The sequence below is a fragment of the Taudactylus pleione genome, unplaced genomic scaffold (assembly GCF_031769625.1).
Source record: "Taudactylus pleione unplaced genomic scaffold, aTauple2 ptg000306l, whole genome shotgun sequence".
Classification (NCBI taxonomy): domain Eukaryota; kingdom Metazoa; phylum Chordata; class Amphibia; order Anura; family Myobatrachidae; genus Taudactylus; species Taudactylus pleione.
This window is the reverse complement of record NW_028284707.1, coordinates 2639023-2652355: the sequence shown is the minus strand read 5'-3', so window position 1 is coordinate 2652355 and position 13333 is coordinate 2639023. Positions and strand designations below refer to the sequence as shown.

General features: G+C 47.8%; 1 protein-coding gene across 1 annotated transcript in view; it reads left to right on the top strand.

Moving 5' to 3' along the window:
• The window catches only part of LOC148511447 (1-aminocyclopropane-1-carboxylate synthase-like protein 1), a 60642-nt gene that overhangs the window by 16065 nt on the left and 31244 nt on the right, over window positions 1-13333 (top strand). Inside the window, exons 6-8 of the mRNA XM_088442194.1 lie at window positions 2480-2577; window positions 3461-3538; window positions 4718-4818. Of these exons, the coding sequence (XP_088298320.1) occupies window positions 2480-2577; window positions 3461-3538; window positions 4718-4818 (277 nt within the window). The remainder of the gene's footprint in view (window positions 1-2479; window positions 2578-3460; window positions 3539-4717; window positions 4819-13333) is intronic.

Below are 13333 nucleotides of genomic sequence, written 5' to 3'. Positions count from 1 at the left end.
GTCACGTTTTGCAGGTCACCCGGCAGGTGCACCGGTGTATTCATTACTCACTGGCACATTTGAAGAGATTCACAGGTGGAGCTAATTATTTCACTTGTGATTCTGCGAGGAGTCCTGGAAAACATGCACTGTTTGGGTTCCTGAGGATCGAGTTTGAGAACCTGTGCACTAGATAATTGCTCTGTTTGCAGAGCATGTAATAAGTTTCTGGGATTTGTGAAGGAGATTTTTTTTTTTATGCAGACTTTCATCCCACAGTCCAAGAGAGCCATAGCTAAGTCTCTACAACAGTATAAGTGTTGATAAGGTAGTACGCTACTGCACAGACTCCATTTTGTTCTTCCAGGAAGGCTTCATTCCCTGTTCCAAGATGGCCACCAAAGTTACTACTGAGCATGGGCGGGGCCATCTTGTCTTTACTGCGAGAGAGTGACACAGTGGGAGACGGGCAGCTCCTACTTAGCTCTGAGAGACCCGGCATATTATTCTGCAATTACAGCAGTTACAGCATCTTGCACCGCTACCTTAAAGCTATATACAGTCACTGGCTGGTGAGCTGTATCACACTCCGCTCCACCCAAACTCTGGTCCATCATAACCAGTGTGTTACAGTGAGTACGGCTGTACATCACATATCTTTCAATCATCCTACTGGTTAAGCAACTGGGCTGTCTGTAGTTATAAGTCATTCTGCTGGTGTGTACATAACTCTGCCATACCAGAGCAGAGCCTCCCCTGTCATACTTCTGAGATTTGATATAAAAATGATTAGCGGGTGTAGTAGGTATTACCGCCGGACGCAGGGTTCAAATCCCGACAGCGGCAGCCCGGCAAGGGTGAAAATCCCGATCGTCCCTAAGGTAAGTATCGCTCACCTAATTCCCCCCCTAACCCTCCCTTAGGGGTACCTAACCCTAACCTTCCCCCCAAGTGCCTAACCCTAGTCCCCCCTCTAAGTGCCTAAACCTAACCCCCCCTTCCCCGCAGCCTAAACCTAAGTCTCCCGGGGAGTGCCTAACCCTAACCTCCCCCCGGGGGTGCCTAACCCTAACCCCCCCTTCCCCTAGCCTAAACCTAACCCTCCCGGGGGGGTGCCTAACCCTAAGTCCCCCTGGGAGCCCTAAACCTAACCCTCCCCCCCAAGGCTGCCCGCGCCTGGCGCCTGGCTTTCCTTCATTCGGTATGCCGGGCGTCGGTCTTCCGGCGTCTGGTTAATGACAGGTGTCGAGTTTTTGACGCCTGTCATTAGTACCACGCCAGGATTAGAAAGTCTGGAAGACGGCGGTCGGCATTTAGACCGTCGGCTTCCAAACTACATCCCATGATTAGCATAATACAAAGAAGATATTTGTAACTTATTACAATAAACAAAGATGTTTATAATTTTTATTGTTAGCAATCACCAGCTTTGTGGAGCTCTCTGGGACTGCAGTGAGATGAGGCAGCAACAGCTCTGCCTCACTTCTGTATAGTCAGACACTGCTTGCAGAGCTGGGGGCTGGGCCACACCACGGGCAGTAAGCTGCACCAAAAGAGAGCTAATAGAGGCATGACTCTGAGTTTGGGGGGCGAGGTCTTGGACACCTTGGATATGTCACGTGATCAGGAAGTGCACTGCAGTGTTTAGAGATCGTAACTCAGCAGCAGCAAGATAAGACACAGTGATGTAGTTAGGAGAATCAATGGACACTGAAGCTTAGTGTAGGGAGGGGAGAGTTACAGTGAGTAGGGGGTGAGACAGGCTCCCAGCACTCAGACCCATCTCCATGTGTTCCTCCCCAGCCGTTGACCACACGTCACTGGGATACAGAATACCTGAATGGGTGCGAATGTTGAAAAAATTATAGGAACCCACACCTACAAACTCACAAGCACTACATGCACCCAGAAAAACAGACACAATATATTAGGCTTGTCCAGCTGGCTGTGTACGCCGAATATGGACATATCATCACAGTTGGCATATGCCCCTTCTTGCTGTACCTCTGGTGGAAAGCAGAAGTATATGTGCCTGAGTTACGATAGGAGGGGTCGCTTCACGGTGATAATAGAAAATGGCAAAAGTACAGCACAGAATTCATACACAATGCAGTACATAGCTGGACATTGTTATTAATAGCAAATACAGTTTACACCATGTAAAAGTTAATTAGAGGCAAAGTTAAAGATTTTAGAAAGATCAAATCAATAAACACACATCAATCAGTTTCCTTTGGGAGGAATTCAGACACATTCAGCCAATCAGCAGCGACCAGAGGTTGAGTACCCTCATGTCATCCGCATCCTCCCACCCTCATCCTGGACCCCTTGAGGCAAAATGCATCCCATTCGGCATGGGTAACACACAGGTGCATTAGATAAAGATGGATGGAATGGTCATGCAGTTGAGGTGGTATATTATATTTATTATTAGTATACGTGTATTGGCATGTATTTATTGGCCTGTATATATCTTCTAAACTAAGCTCTCTTGTTTTAGATGGCTTCCTCACCCCTACACCGTACTATCCTGGAATAGCTCTGTATGCTGCGCCATATTCTGGATTACAGCCTGTACATGTCCCCCTGAGCAGCCAGGTCAGATATCCCATCATTAATGCTTATTTCCCTGACAGTCTCTTGTATATTGTGCGCTCAGGCTTGGAAATCTCTTGCTTTGTAAGTAGAGAATTTAAATATTGAATTATGCCTCAGAACTCACCTCATTTTGCTGCAGCTGGTTGAAGCGCTTGGTCATCAGAGGCAGGTACATTTCGGGATAGGGTGCCAGACACTGCGGTGGTGTACTTGTTCATTTGAAGATGGCGTTGCTCACCAGGTTTGAAAGTCAGGAATGTATCACATTCTGGAGCTGGGTACATATTAAAAATGTGGCCAAATTTCAGAAAACGGTAGTTTTCGGACTTTTGGACGCATTTTCCTTTTAGTACATCCTGCCTTCAGTATAGTAGGTGCTATGGGACATTGCAATAGAGCAGAAAGATATGGGAACTCCATAGAAATTAATGTTTTATGGAGTTTCATAGATATTAAGTTTATCAGTTTTTAAAAGTTGTGTTCCAAAGATAAGGATAAAAATTATTCTACTAAGACGCCCCTTCTCCCCTAGCTGGAGGCCTGGTGGCTGCTTGAAATGGCAAATCAAGCTTGCAATCTCTAAATGGCGCCGCAGAAGAGGTGTAAGTAGAAGGAAAGATGACAAGCCACAATCGCCCACCCCCTATGGATATCGACTGGGAATCGGAGGCTAGGGGTCAGGGGCACATTAGTATATTTTCCTATTTCCAGCGAAGCCTTAAGCGCTGGTCAGAGCTCCCCTTGGCTACACATTACACATGTGGCTTTATAATTACAAATGCTTGGAAAGAGCTATGAAAGCTGTTTGTAAGAGCCTGGATCTCTAAGTTTCATTCTTTCAGTTCTTAGTTACATAACTGACACGTGCTGATGTCTCTGATAGGTAACAGAAGAAGACGGTCATCCCTTTCAGTTAACGATTCAGTCATTGGAAGAGGCCATGGAGAAAGGAAAACGCCAGGTGAAAATCTTTTTCATTATTCAATAACTTTATATAATAATCTTTAGCACCATTGATATATTGATATGCCTCACAGCCTTGCATTGCAATCTCTGCTGCCTTTTGGGATTTCTATATCTTAGGTAAAGTAAAAATGCACCTACGCTCCTAAAGGTTAAATATGTCACATTACGTTTTATAAAGAAAAAAACATGCAGATTATCTGCTTAAACCACCTAACTAAAGTGAAAATATCCAGAAATGTAGCTCAAAGACCCTGGGCCCCAAGGAAGAATATAAGTAGGGGATCCCTCAGTCTCAGGGCTGGCCCTGGGCATAGGTGATCTAGGCACTTGCCTAGGGCATCCTAGCTCCAGAGGGGTTGTCCAGGGGCGGGTTTGGCTGGGCAGAGGCTGCTACACTAACGGAGCAGGAGCAATATCATGGCACCAGGCGGGTCTGACCATCCATCGGTTGGAGCCTGTGCTGAGCTGTGATTGGAGGAGCACATAAATGCTCCTCTAGGGTTGCCACCCATCCAAGATTACTCTAGACAGTCTGGAATTCTGGACATGAGTCCGGAGAGCACATTTTCCCTAATGAGCAGCATCTGTAAATACAGTTTTCTTCTGCACACACACTTGCTTTTGGTTGCGTGCACTGCATATAATGCTGGACATGAGGGGACTCTTGTGGGAGGGGGCCCAGCTAAAATCTTGCCTAGGACACCAAATTGGTCAAGGCCGGCCCTGCTCAGTCTCTCCTCCTACCACTAACACCATGTTTCAGCACCACTGCCCCTTATCTCTTATCTGCCCCTCTGAACCTTCCACCTTATCTCTTGCATTTAGGGCTGTAACTAGGGGTGTGTGAGCAGTGCTGTTGCCCAGGGCGCGTAGTCCTGGGGGAGGCACTGTTGCTTCCCCACTTCTCTTACATCTGGCTAGCAGGGCGGCCTATACAGCTTCCAGGAGCGTCCTGAGGAGGGGGGGAGTTTCCTCTTCCCCACTCCAGAGACTAACATGTTAGTACATCTCAGGGCTATTGCTTCCAGATTCACCTTCATAAACAGTGTTGGAACAGTGTTTGCTGTGATAACATCTCCCCTATGGTGTCTCCAAAATGTTGGAATTGATGCAAATAATGGTTACAACAATATCTGTTTTCATGTTGCGTTTTACTATATTGTCTCTTTTCCAGGGTATTAAGATCAAAGCGCTGATCCTAATCAATCCCCAGAATCCTTTAGGAGAAATCTACTCCCCGCAGCTGCTGAAAGAATGTTTAGAGTTTGGATACAGGTTTGACTTGTGTAATCTTAGTATTTCTCAATTTATTCACCATAACGTTTCACATCTCTGCGACACCTTCTCTGCCCAATCCCTGTATTCTCTTGTCCTGATATGGCATTTCCACACCTTGCCCAAACCGTAGCAATAACCTTGATCGAGTGGCTCAAACTTCACGTTGCCCTCAGTGTCGGCCGCAATCTTACCCGTGGCACGCTAAGGAAATGCGCTGCCTGCAAAAACTTTCCAGCGAAATAGAACAAAATTGGTATATGTTTAATACTTCCTACTAGTCGTTCCTTAACCAGACATTCATCCCTGCAATCCATGATGAATGCAGCAGCTGAACATGTTTTCCTCACAAAACCTTGTTCAACTGCTGCTCTGCTCATCGGTCCCTTCATTGGTTACCAGTATTTTTACTATACTCGGACAACCGTCTGCCTCCAAATCAACAGCTGTGTGACCGGGTCATAGGGCCCACTAAGCACAATTACCATCTACAGTCTGGCTGGCTGCCATTACGAACGCAGACCCACTGCGAAAACATGCTAATGTTTGCAATCGCAATGCCATCGCAGCCTAACATAAGGACGCCTACAATCCCTTACTCACATCCGTAATACTTAGCAAGTATGCAAAAAACATCGGTACCAACAAGTAACATCGGAGCCTCACGCACAGTTGCTACAGTAATTTGCTAACCTCATCGCACGCAGTGAGCGCTCAAGCTGCGTAGGCCATCGCAGTGGCTAATTTATGCACGCCCCTAAACAGCGTTCAAACTACACTGACGCGCCTGCGTTTCTCCAACCACCCCCCGTCACCACCCCCAAACGCTCACTTCCTGTCAATCACTCTGCGATGGGTCTGCGTAGTGTCTGCGTGCACTGCGATGCATGCGCAGAATGCAACAGTCGGCCGTCTGCGTGTGTAAACGCAGTTGCGATCGGTAATGAATTAGGCCCTAAATGCCTTTGCCTTTCTGCTGAGTTGTACATATATGGGCGAATGGACCGTATGCCTGATTCACAGCCGTCATCGTTATCCGAGTGTAAACGCAGCAGCCCAATCCTAGGTGCAAAAGATGTCTGAAAACAGGCGTCCAGTCCACATGTCCTCTCTGAACTTAGCATCCGCAAGAATGCAATATTAAAGCCCAGCTCCACAAGCTCCACTTGTGACCTACTCAGTCACAAGTGGAGACACAACTGAGATGATTACATCCCTGTGTTGCCTGTAGCTGCGCAGGCTCGATTCTGGAGCTAAACAGACCTGCATTCACCTCTACATCAGCCCGTACGTGACATTTAACCTCATGTAGCAAACTCCTACTTTCCTATATATTATAAGCTTGTAAGCAGGGTCATATGATATTACCTATCAGGGCCGGTTCCAGGGGTCGGACCGCCCTGTGCCGGCCACACCCCCTATGTGACAATACTTGGAGGCGTGTCCATATGGCACGCCTCCAAATAACGTCAGGTTGGGGGTAAGCCCGTCACTAGCTGGGTTTCCCCCAGCCCCCTCCCGGCACTGAATGGATGTTGGGGAGGGGTGCGCCCCTGTACTGAAAATCGGCTGCAGATGTGTTCCCACTCAGAATCAGGAAATTTATTGGAAATAAATAAGTCATAGGGAGCCTGCAGCTTACAATCGCTTGTACCTTAGGTCCTAGTAGGATTACCTGAGCCTAAGGGGTCTATGTATTAAGCCTTGGAGAGAGATAAAGTGGGCGGAGATAAAGTACCAACCAATCAGCTCCTAACTGTCACTTTATAGGCTGTTTGAAAAATGACAGGAGCGGATTGCTGATCCAAGGCTTAGGGCCTGATTCAGCATTGCGCGTATGTGCATTGCTGAATGCAGGTTCCTGATTATCGCATGCAGCCCCTTCTATGCCTCTGCCTGATTGACAGGCAGAGGCATTCAAGGGGCGGTGCGGGGACGGGCTGGGTTCCCAGAAACAGGAGCGAGTCGACCCCGTTTTCCGTGAGTGACTACTGGCGCAGTTTCCTGGCCTCGCAAGCCGGCCAGCCAGCGTAAGCCTCAGCTTACTCAGCTGGCCGATGGCCTGGCGCCGCCCACCATCTGCGACCTCGGTGGCAGTGGTGGGATCACATATGCAGTAGGGGATGTCATACACCTCCTGCTGCATTTGCATATTAGCAAAAACGGAATTGAAAAGCTGCCTGCTGGGAAAGTTTGACTGGGGCAGTACGCCTGTCAGACCGTAACGCTGGTGCCCTAAGGAGAGCTCAGGGGGGACAGAAACCTCCATGGACCAGAAGGGTAAATTCCGTCCGAGGCTGAATCTCCCCCTTAGTACACAGGGCCTGATTCAGAGCCGCTCGCAAAAAGCGAGCGCTCGCTCTGAATCATGGCGGCCACTTGTTTTTTGGGGGGGGTTTTTTGCATTCAAAGTTTTTTTTATTTAAATCAACAAAAAAGAAGAAACACATCCACAGTATTCCACAAAAACACAAAATTAAATTATTATACAACATAACATAAAATAAATCACAAATAATATAAGACAAGTGAAAAGTATACAACAAAGCCTGGAACAGAACATAGGTTAAAAAAGGGAAAAGGAGGGGAGGGGGGGATGAGAAGGGAACCACCCGAGATAACATCCTAAAAATGTATTAAAATATGAGGCGAGTCAACAAGTTCCACTGATATGGCCAGAATAGGAGGGAGAATCTTTAAACAGAAACCGTGGTCCCCATATGTCAGTGAACTCTCTATATCTAGTAGCCCCAGACACCATAAGATCATCCATAGACATATAGAAATCCAATCTGGAGAACCACCCAGCTATAGTTGGGGGGTTCGGTGATCTCCAGTGGACTGGGATTACCACATTGGCAGCACTGTTGAGGTGTTTCATAATCAATTTTTTATATAAAGACACAGGACCCTCTATCTTATTAAGGAGCCAGAAATCAGGCTCTGAGCTAATGTCCTGGCCTACAATCTCTTTAGATAAAAAGATCACTGAGTTCCAGAAGGAGCGTAAAGATGCACATTCCCACCATATATGGAGAGGGGAACCAACAGCTGAGGCACATCTCCAACATGTAGTGGAAACACCAGGGTACATTTTAGCAAGGACTGAGGGGCATCTGTACCAGTGGGCCAAAACTTTAAACTGAGTCTCCACTACTGAATAGCTAACCGAACAGGACATAGTGGTCTGAAAAATCTTATCCCAATCTTTAGGGACTAATTGTATACCCAAATCCTTTTCCCAGTCAGCTGTGAAGCGTGGCAATGTGGAAAATGTGTCTTCAATAAGTAATTTATACCCATAAGAGAGAAAATGTTGGGGACGGGACTGGGACTGACACATCGATTCAAAAGGAGTCGAGAGTCTACGAGCAGCCTCTTGGATCGATTTACTAAACAGAAAATGTTGTATAGGGAGATATCTCCAAATTTCAGAGGCCGGTAGATCCCAAGTCTCTTGAATTTGGTTAAAAGAAAGCACCCCAGACGAGGACACCAGCTGACTGACACGCATCACCCCAACCTGTATCCAATGTCGATATGTGGAGAAAATTACCCCTGGGGGAAATTCTGGATTATGAAAAAGTGGGGTCATAGAAGAGATTGTAGAGGAAACACATGGTCTTTTCCTTAATGATTTCCAAAGAGTAAGAGTCGGGCCTACAGTGGGGTGGGTAATAGAGGGAAGGGTCTGTAACCACACTGTCAATCCAAGGCATGCTGAGAGACCGTGGCTCTCAAGCCTCACCCAATGTCTGTCAAAATCTGGTCGGGTCCATTCGAGGACTCTACTGAGGGCCACCGCTTCATAGTAAGTAAAGAAATGGGGAACTGAAACCCCCCAAGTGTCTACGTCTGAAGAGAACGTTATGTCTAAAGCGAGGTCGTCTTCCACCCCACACAAAGTCTCTCACCAAGCTGTGAATGTTCAGAAACCAGCTCTTAGGGACGTAAATCGGGAGGGTCTGGAACAAATAAAGTATTCTAGGAAGTATATTCATTTTGATTATACTCGCCCTACCCAACCTCGAGAACGTACCCCGATGCCAGTCCCGAAGTTCACTTCTGATCTTTGTCAAAAGGGGTAAAAAGTTATCTGAATACAACCTGGACAGGTCACGGTTCAATCAAATCCCCAAGAATTTAAGCTTTGAGGGATGCCAGGAGAAGGGGAAAGAGGCCTGTAAACCTTCAGCCACTGTGGGGGGGGAGTGAAAGGTTAACTGCTATAGATTTAGAGTAGTTTATTTTGAAATTAGAGAGAGCGCCAAAGTCCCGGAACTCAGAAACTAAGTTAGGTACAGAAATAGAGGGGTTGGTAAGGATGGCCAGAAGGTCGTCGGCAAACAAGGCCAGCTTATAATCACGCCCATCTACAAATAACCCAGATATGTCCGGGTTTAATCTGATAGCCCTAGCCAATGTCTCCATACACAAAACAAAAATAATGGGGGATAGGTGGCATCCCTGTCTAGTGCCATTAAAAATCTGCAATGGGTCGGAAAGGGCACCATTTATCTTAACCACTTAACTGACACATTTTTTTCCCAAAACCGTTCCGAAATTGTCATTTTTTTTTATGATTGAATTAGGTCAGGAACAACTTTTTAAAACTATTTCAACGCAATTTTTTATTTTTTAAACACCATATACCATAAAAATTTTAATTTTTATGGTATACTGTAGTTCTGGTCATTGACAGCTGTACCATCGATGGTCGATTGGTTCAACCATCGATAAAAAAAACAATCGATTGTTTGACATCGGTTGGGGGCTCCACACACATACAAACACACATATATATATACGCGCATACACATATATATGTACATACTGTATATACACAGTATATGTATATATCCATGTGTATAGATCACACGTGTGTGTATGCGTGTGTGTGTATATATATATATATATATATATACACACACACATATATAGTGTGTGTATCTATATATTTACATATATATACACAGTATGTATATGTATATATATATATATATGTGTGTGTGTGTGTATATTTATATATATATATCTATATATTAGAGATGAGCGGTTCGGATTCTGTGGAATCCGAAGCGCTCCGAACATTGGGGATCCGAGTCCACCCGAACCCTGTTCGGGTGTTCACCGCCTGACTCGGATCCCCGTTCGGGGCCGAACGGCGGCCGCCTGATGTCGGATTCTCACTAGAGAATCCGACATCAGGTCTCCTCGCGTGTAGGGCAGAGCGCAGTGATAGCGCTCTGCCCTACACAGACACAGACACACAGCCGCCAGCGGCAGCTGTGTGTTTGTTACAGCAGCCAATGAGAGTCACACAGACTCTCATTGGCTGCTGCACGGAGGGAGCCGGCTGGAGCTCACACATGAGCTCCGTCTTCCGGCTCCCTTCTCAGCGTGTGACAGAGCGGACGGCGCGGGAGCGGGGATACAGGTAAGTTTTTATTTTTTATTTTTTTATTTGTGCAAGGGCCGGGGGCACTACTGGGGGGGGGTCTGCTACTGGGGGGGGCTATACTACTGGGGGGGCCATACTACAGAGGGGCCTGCTACTGGGGGGGGCTATACTACTGGGGGGGGTCTGCACTACTGGGGGGGTCTGCTACTGGGGGGGGCTATACTACTGGGGGGGCCATACTACAGAGGGGCCTGCTACTGGGGGGGGCTATACTACTGGGGGGGGTCTGTACTACTGGGGGGGGTCTGCTACTGGGGGGGGCTATACTACTGGGGGGGCCATACTACAGAGGGGCCTGCTACTGGGGGGGGCTATACTACTGGGGGGGGGTCTGCTACTGGGGGGGCCATACTACTGATGGGCCTGCTACTGGGGGGGGGGCATACTACTGGGGGGGCTTACTACTACTGGGGGTGGGGGCTGCTACTGGGGCAGCCTACTACAGGGGGGGGCCATACTACAGGGGGGGCCCATACTACAGGGGGGGCTACTACTGGGGCAGCCTACTACTGGGGGAGGCCTGCTACTGGGGCAGCCTACTACTGGGGGGGCCATACTACTAGGGGGGCCATACTACTGGGGGGGCATACTACTGGGTGGCATGCTAATGGGGGGCATACTACTGGGGGGGCCTGCTAATGGGGGGCATACTACTGGGTGGCATGCTAATGGGGGGCATACTACTGGGGGGGCCTGCTAATGGGGGGCATACTACTGGGGGGCATTCTACTGGGGGCACTGCATAGTGGACCCTACTACTAAGGGGACTGCATAGGGGGCACCACTGCTGGGGGACATTGTGTAAGGGACACCGCTACTGTGGGCATTGTGTAAAAGGGTCACTACTGTGGGCATTGTGTAAAAGGGGCACTACTGTGTGTCGTAACATAAATAAGAGACATTACTTTATGGTGTAATGTGAATCAGGCCCTATGTGCGGTGTAATGCTAATAAGATTGTGCACTGTGACTCCTAGGGCCGTAGCACACTTTGTAAACAAGTACTGTGACTCTGCTGGCCGTACCCCACTGGGTGGGTGCACTACTTTTCATTTCTGCCACTGCTGTGTGGCAATGTGTCATAGATGTGCTTTATACTGTGGTGTCTGTGTCGTTGTGCCGCTGCTTTGTCGCTTAGTAACCAGTCAGCTCACTGCAACCTTTGGCCAATAATGTTGAAAACAATATTATAAACTGTGATATGGTCTAAATTGACTGGAAATTAATGTTATTGAGGTTAATAATACTCTAGGAAGAAAAAAAAGACCAATTTATGTGATTTTAGCTTTTTTTGTCAATTTTTGTAAAAAAATCCAAATCCAAATCCAAATCCAAAGCCAGTCACCGCAGTTTGGCAAATCCAAATCCAAATCCAAAGCCAGACGACGAATTAGAACCAAATCCAAATCCAAATCCGGCAAAAATGGTCCGGCGCACATCCCTAATATATATATATATACACATACACATACATCTGGGGCTTTGCTGTTTATATATGGGGTGGGGTTTGCAAAAATGGAGGAGGGAGAGGAGGGGTTGGCTCTTTGGCCAGCGGCTGCTCCCTCTACTATTTGCAGCCGCTGGGGAGCCGCTGACAGGGCGGTGGGGTGGGGGCAGAGAAAAGGTCAGCGCTGATAGCGCTACCTTCTGTTTGCCCGGCGGCTGCTCTGTCTAGTTTGCAGCCGCCGGGCTGCTGCTAGTGGGGGTGGAGAGAGAGAGAAGGACAGCGCTGATAGCGCTGCCCTGCTCTGCCCGGCGGCTGTTCTGCTCTGCCATCAGCCGCCGGGCTGCTGCTAGCTCCGGAGGAGGGAGAGAAGGACAGCGCTATCAGCGCTGCCTTCTCTGCCCTGTCAGCAGCGGCCAGGCTGCTGTCGGGGGTGGGTGTGCCTTCATTGGGCTGTCTGATCACTGCTAGCAGTGATCGGCCGGCCCACGGGGGGGAAAGTGTGCAGAGGGACCAGGAGGTCCCTCTGTGATTGGTGGCTGCTAGAAAATTATTTTCCAGCAGCCGCCCACAGAGCTTTCCTGACTGGTCGTATCAGATACAACCATGTCAGGGAAAGCCCAGTCTGGTATGGTCGTATCTGACACGACCATGCCAGGAAAGTGGTTAATACGTGCTGTAGGAGGATCCTATGCAAGGAGGCAGGACCCAACCCCATGTGTGCCAATAAACCCTCATGAAATTCCAGTTTATTCTTCTCTGCATCAGTGGATAACCACTTGTTTTTTTTTGTTCGGCCTCCTGGCCGCTCGCTAAGCTGTGGGTGACCACCCACAGCTTTAGGGAGCGGCCAGATGATGGTGGCTATGGTCGCGACCATCGGACTTGCGATGAGACCCTTGTGGTAGGGTCTCGTCCGTCGCAAGCCCCAGTGAGCTTCCGGCTCTAATAGAGCCTGAAGCTCACTACTGACATCACTCGTGATGTCAGTAGGGCCACCCCCAAACGGCAGGCGTTCCTTAGGGAACTCCTCCGTTTGGCCAACAAACCCCCCCTCCGGACCCGCCTACCAAGCGGGGCGAGCTGTCGATCAACATCGACAGCGAGCCCCGGAGCGAGAGAATTTCTGCCCGGCCATCGACCCTTCAGCGAGTCTGAATCAGGCCCACAGATCCCTAAGAATTGTGCAGTTCAGTCCAGGTTAATTCAGTTGGAAAGTTTAAGCATAGGGCAAACAGACATAATAAAAAGTCAAGTATGATATTTTGCAAATTATAATTTTTTTCCACCACAGTTTATTTGTTTAATCTGTTTTTTTTTTGTTTCTAATACATCCCAAAATGAAAATAAGTAGGCATTACTTGTTATGAAGCAACTAAAGTCAGTACTAGTGTCATCACATCATACAAACAAAATGTACTTAAATGAAGTCCTTCTTTACATTCCTTTTTTTTTTTTTTTTCATTATAAAAACTCAGAAAAAGTAGATAAAAAAGCCTTACTGGGGAGAACGGAGAGAGATATCTGTCCCTGGTAACATGGGTTATAGTGGCAGGCAGGAAGAAGTATAAACTTCTACAATAGAGTAAAACAGCGCCATCTTGTGTTTGG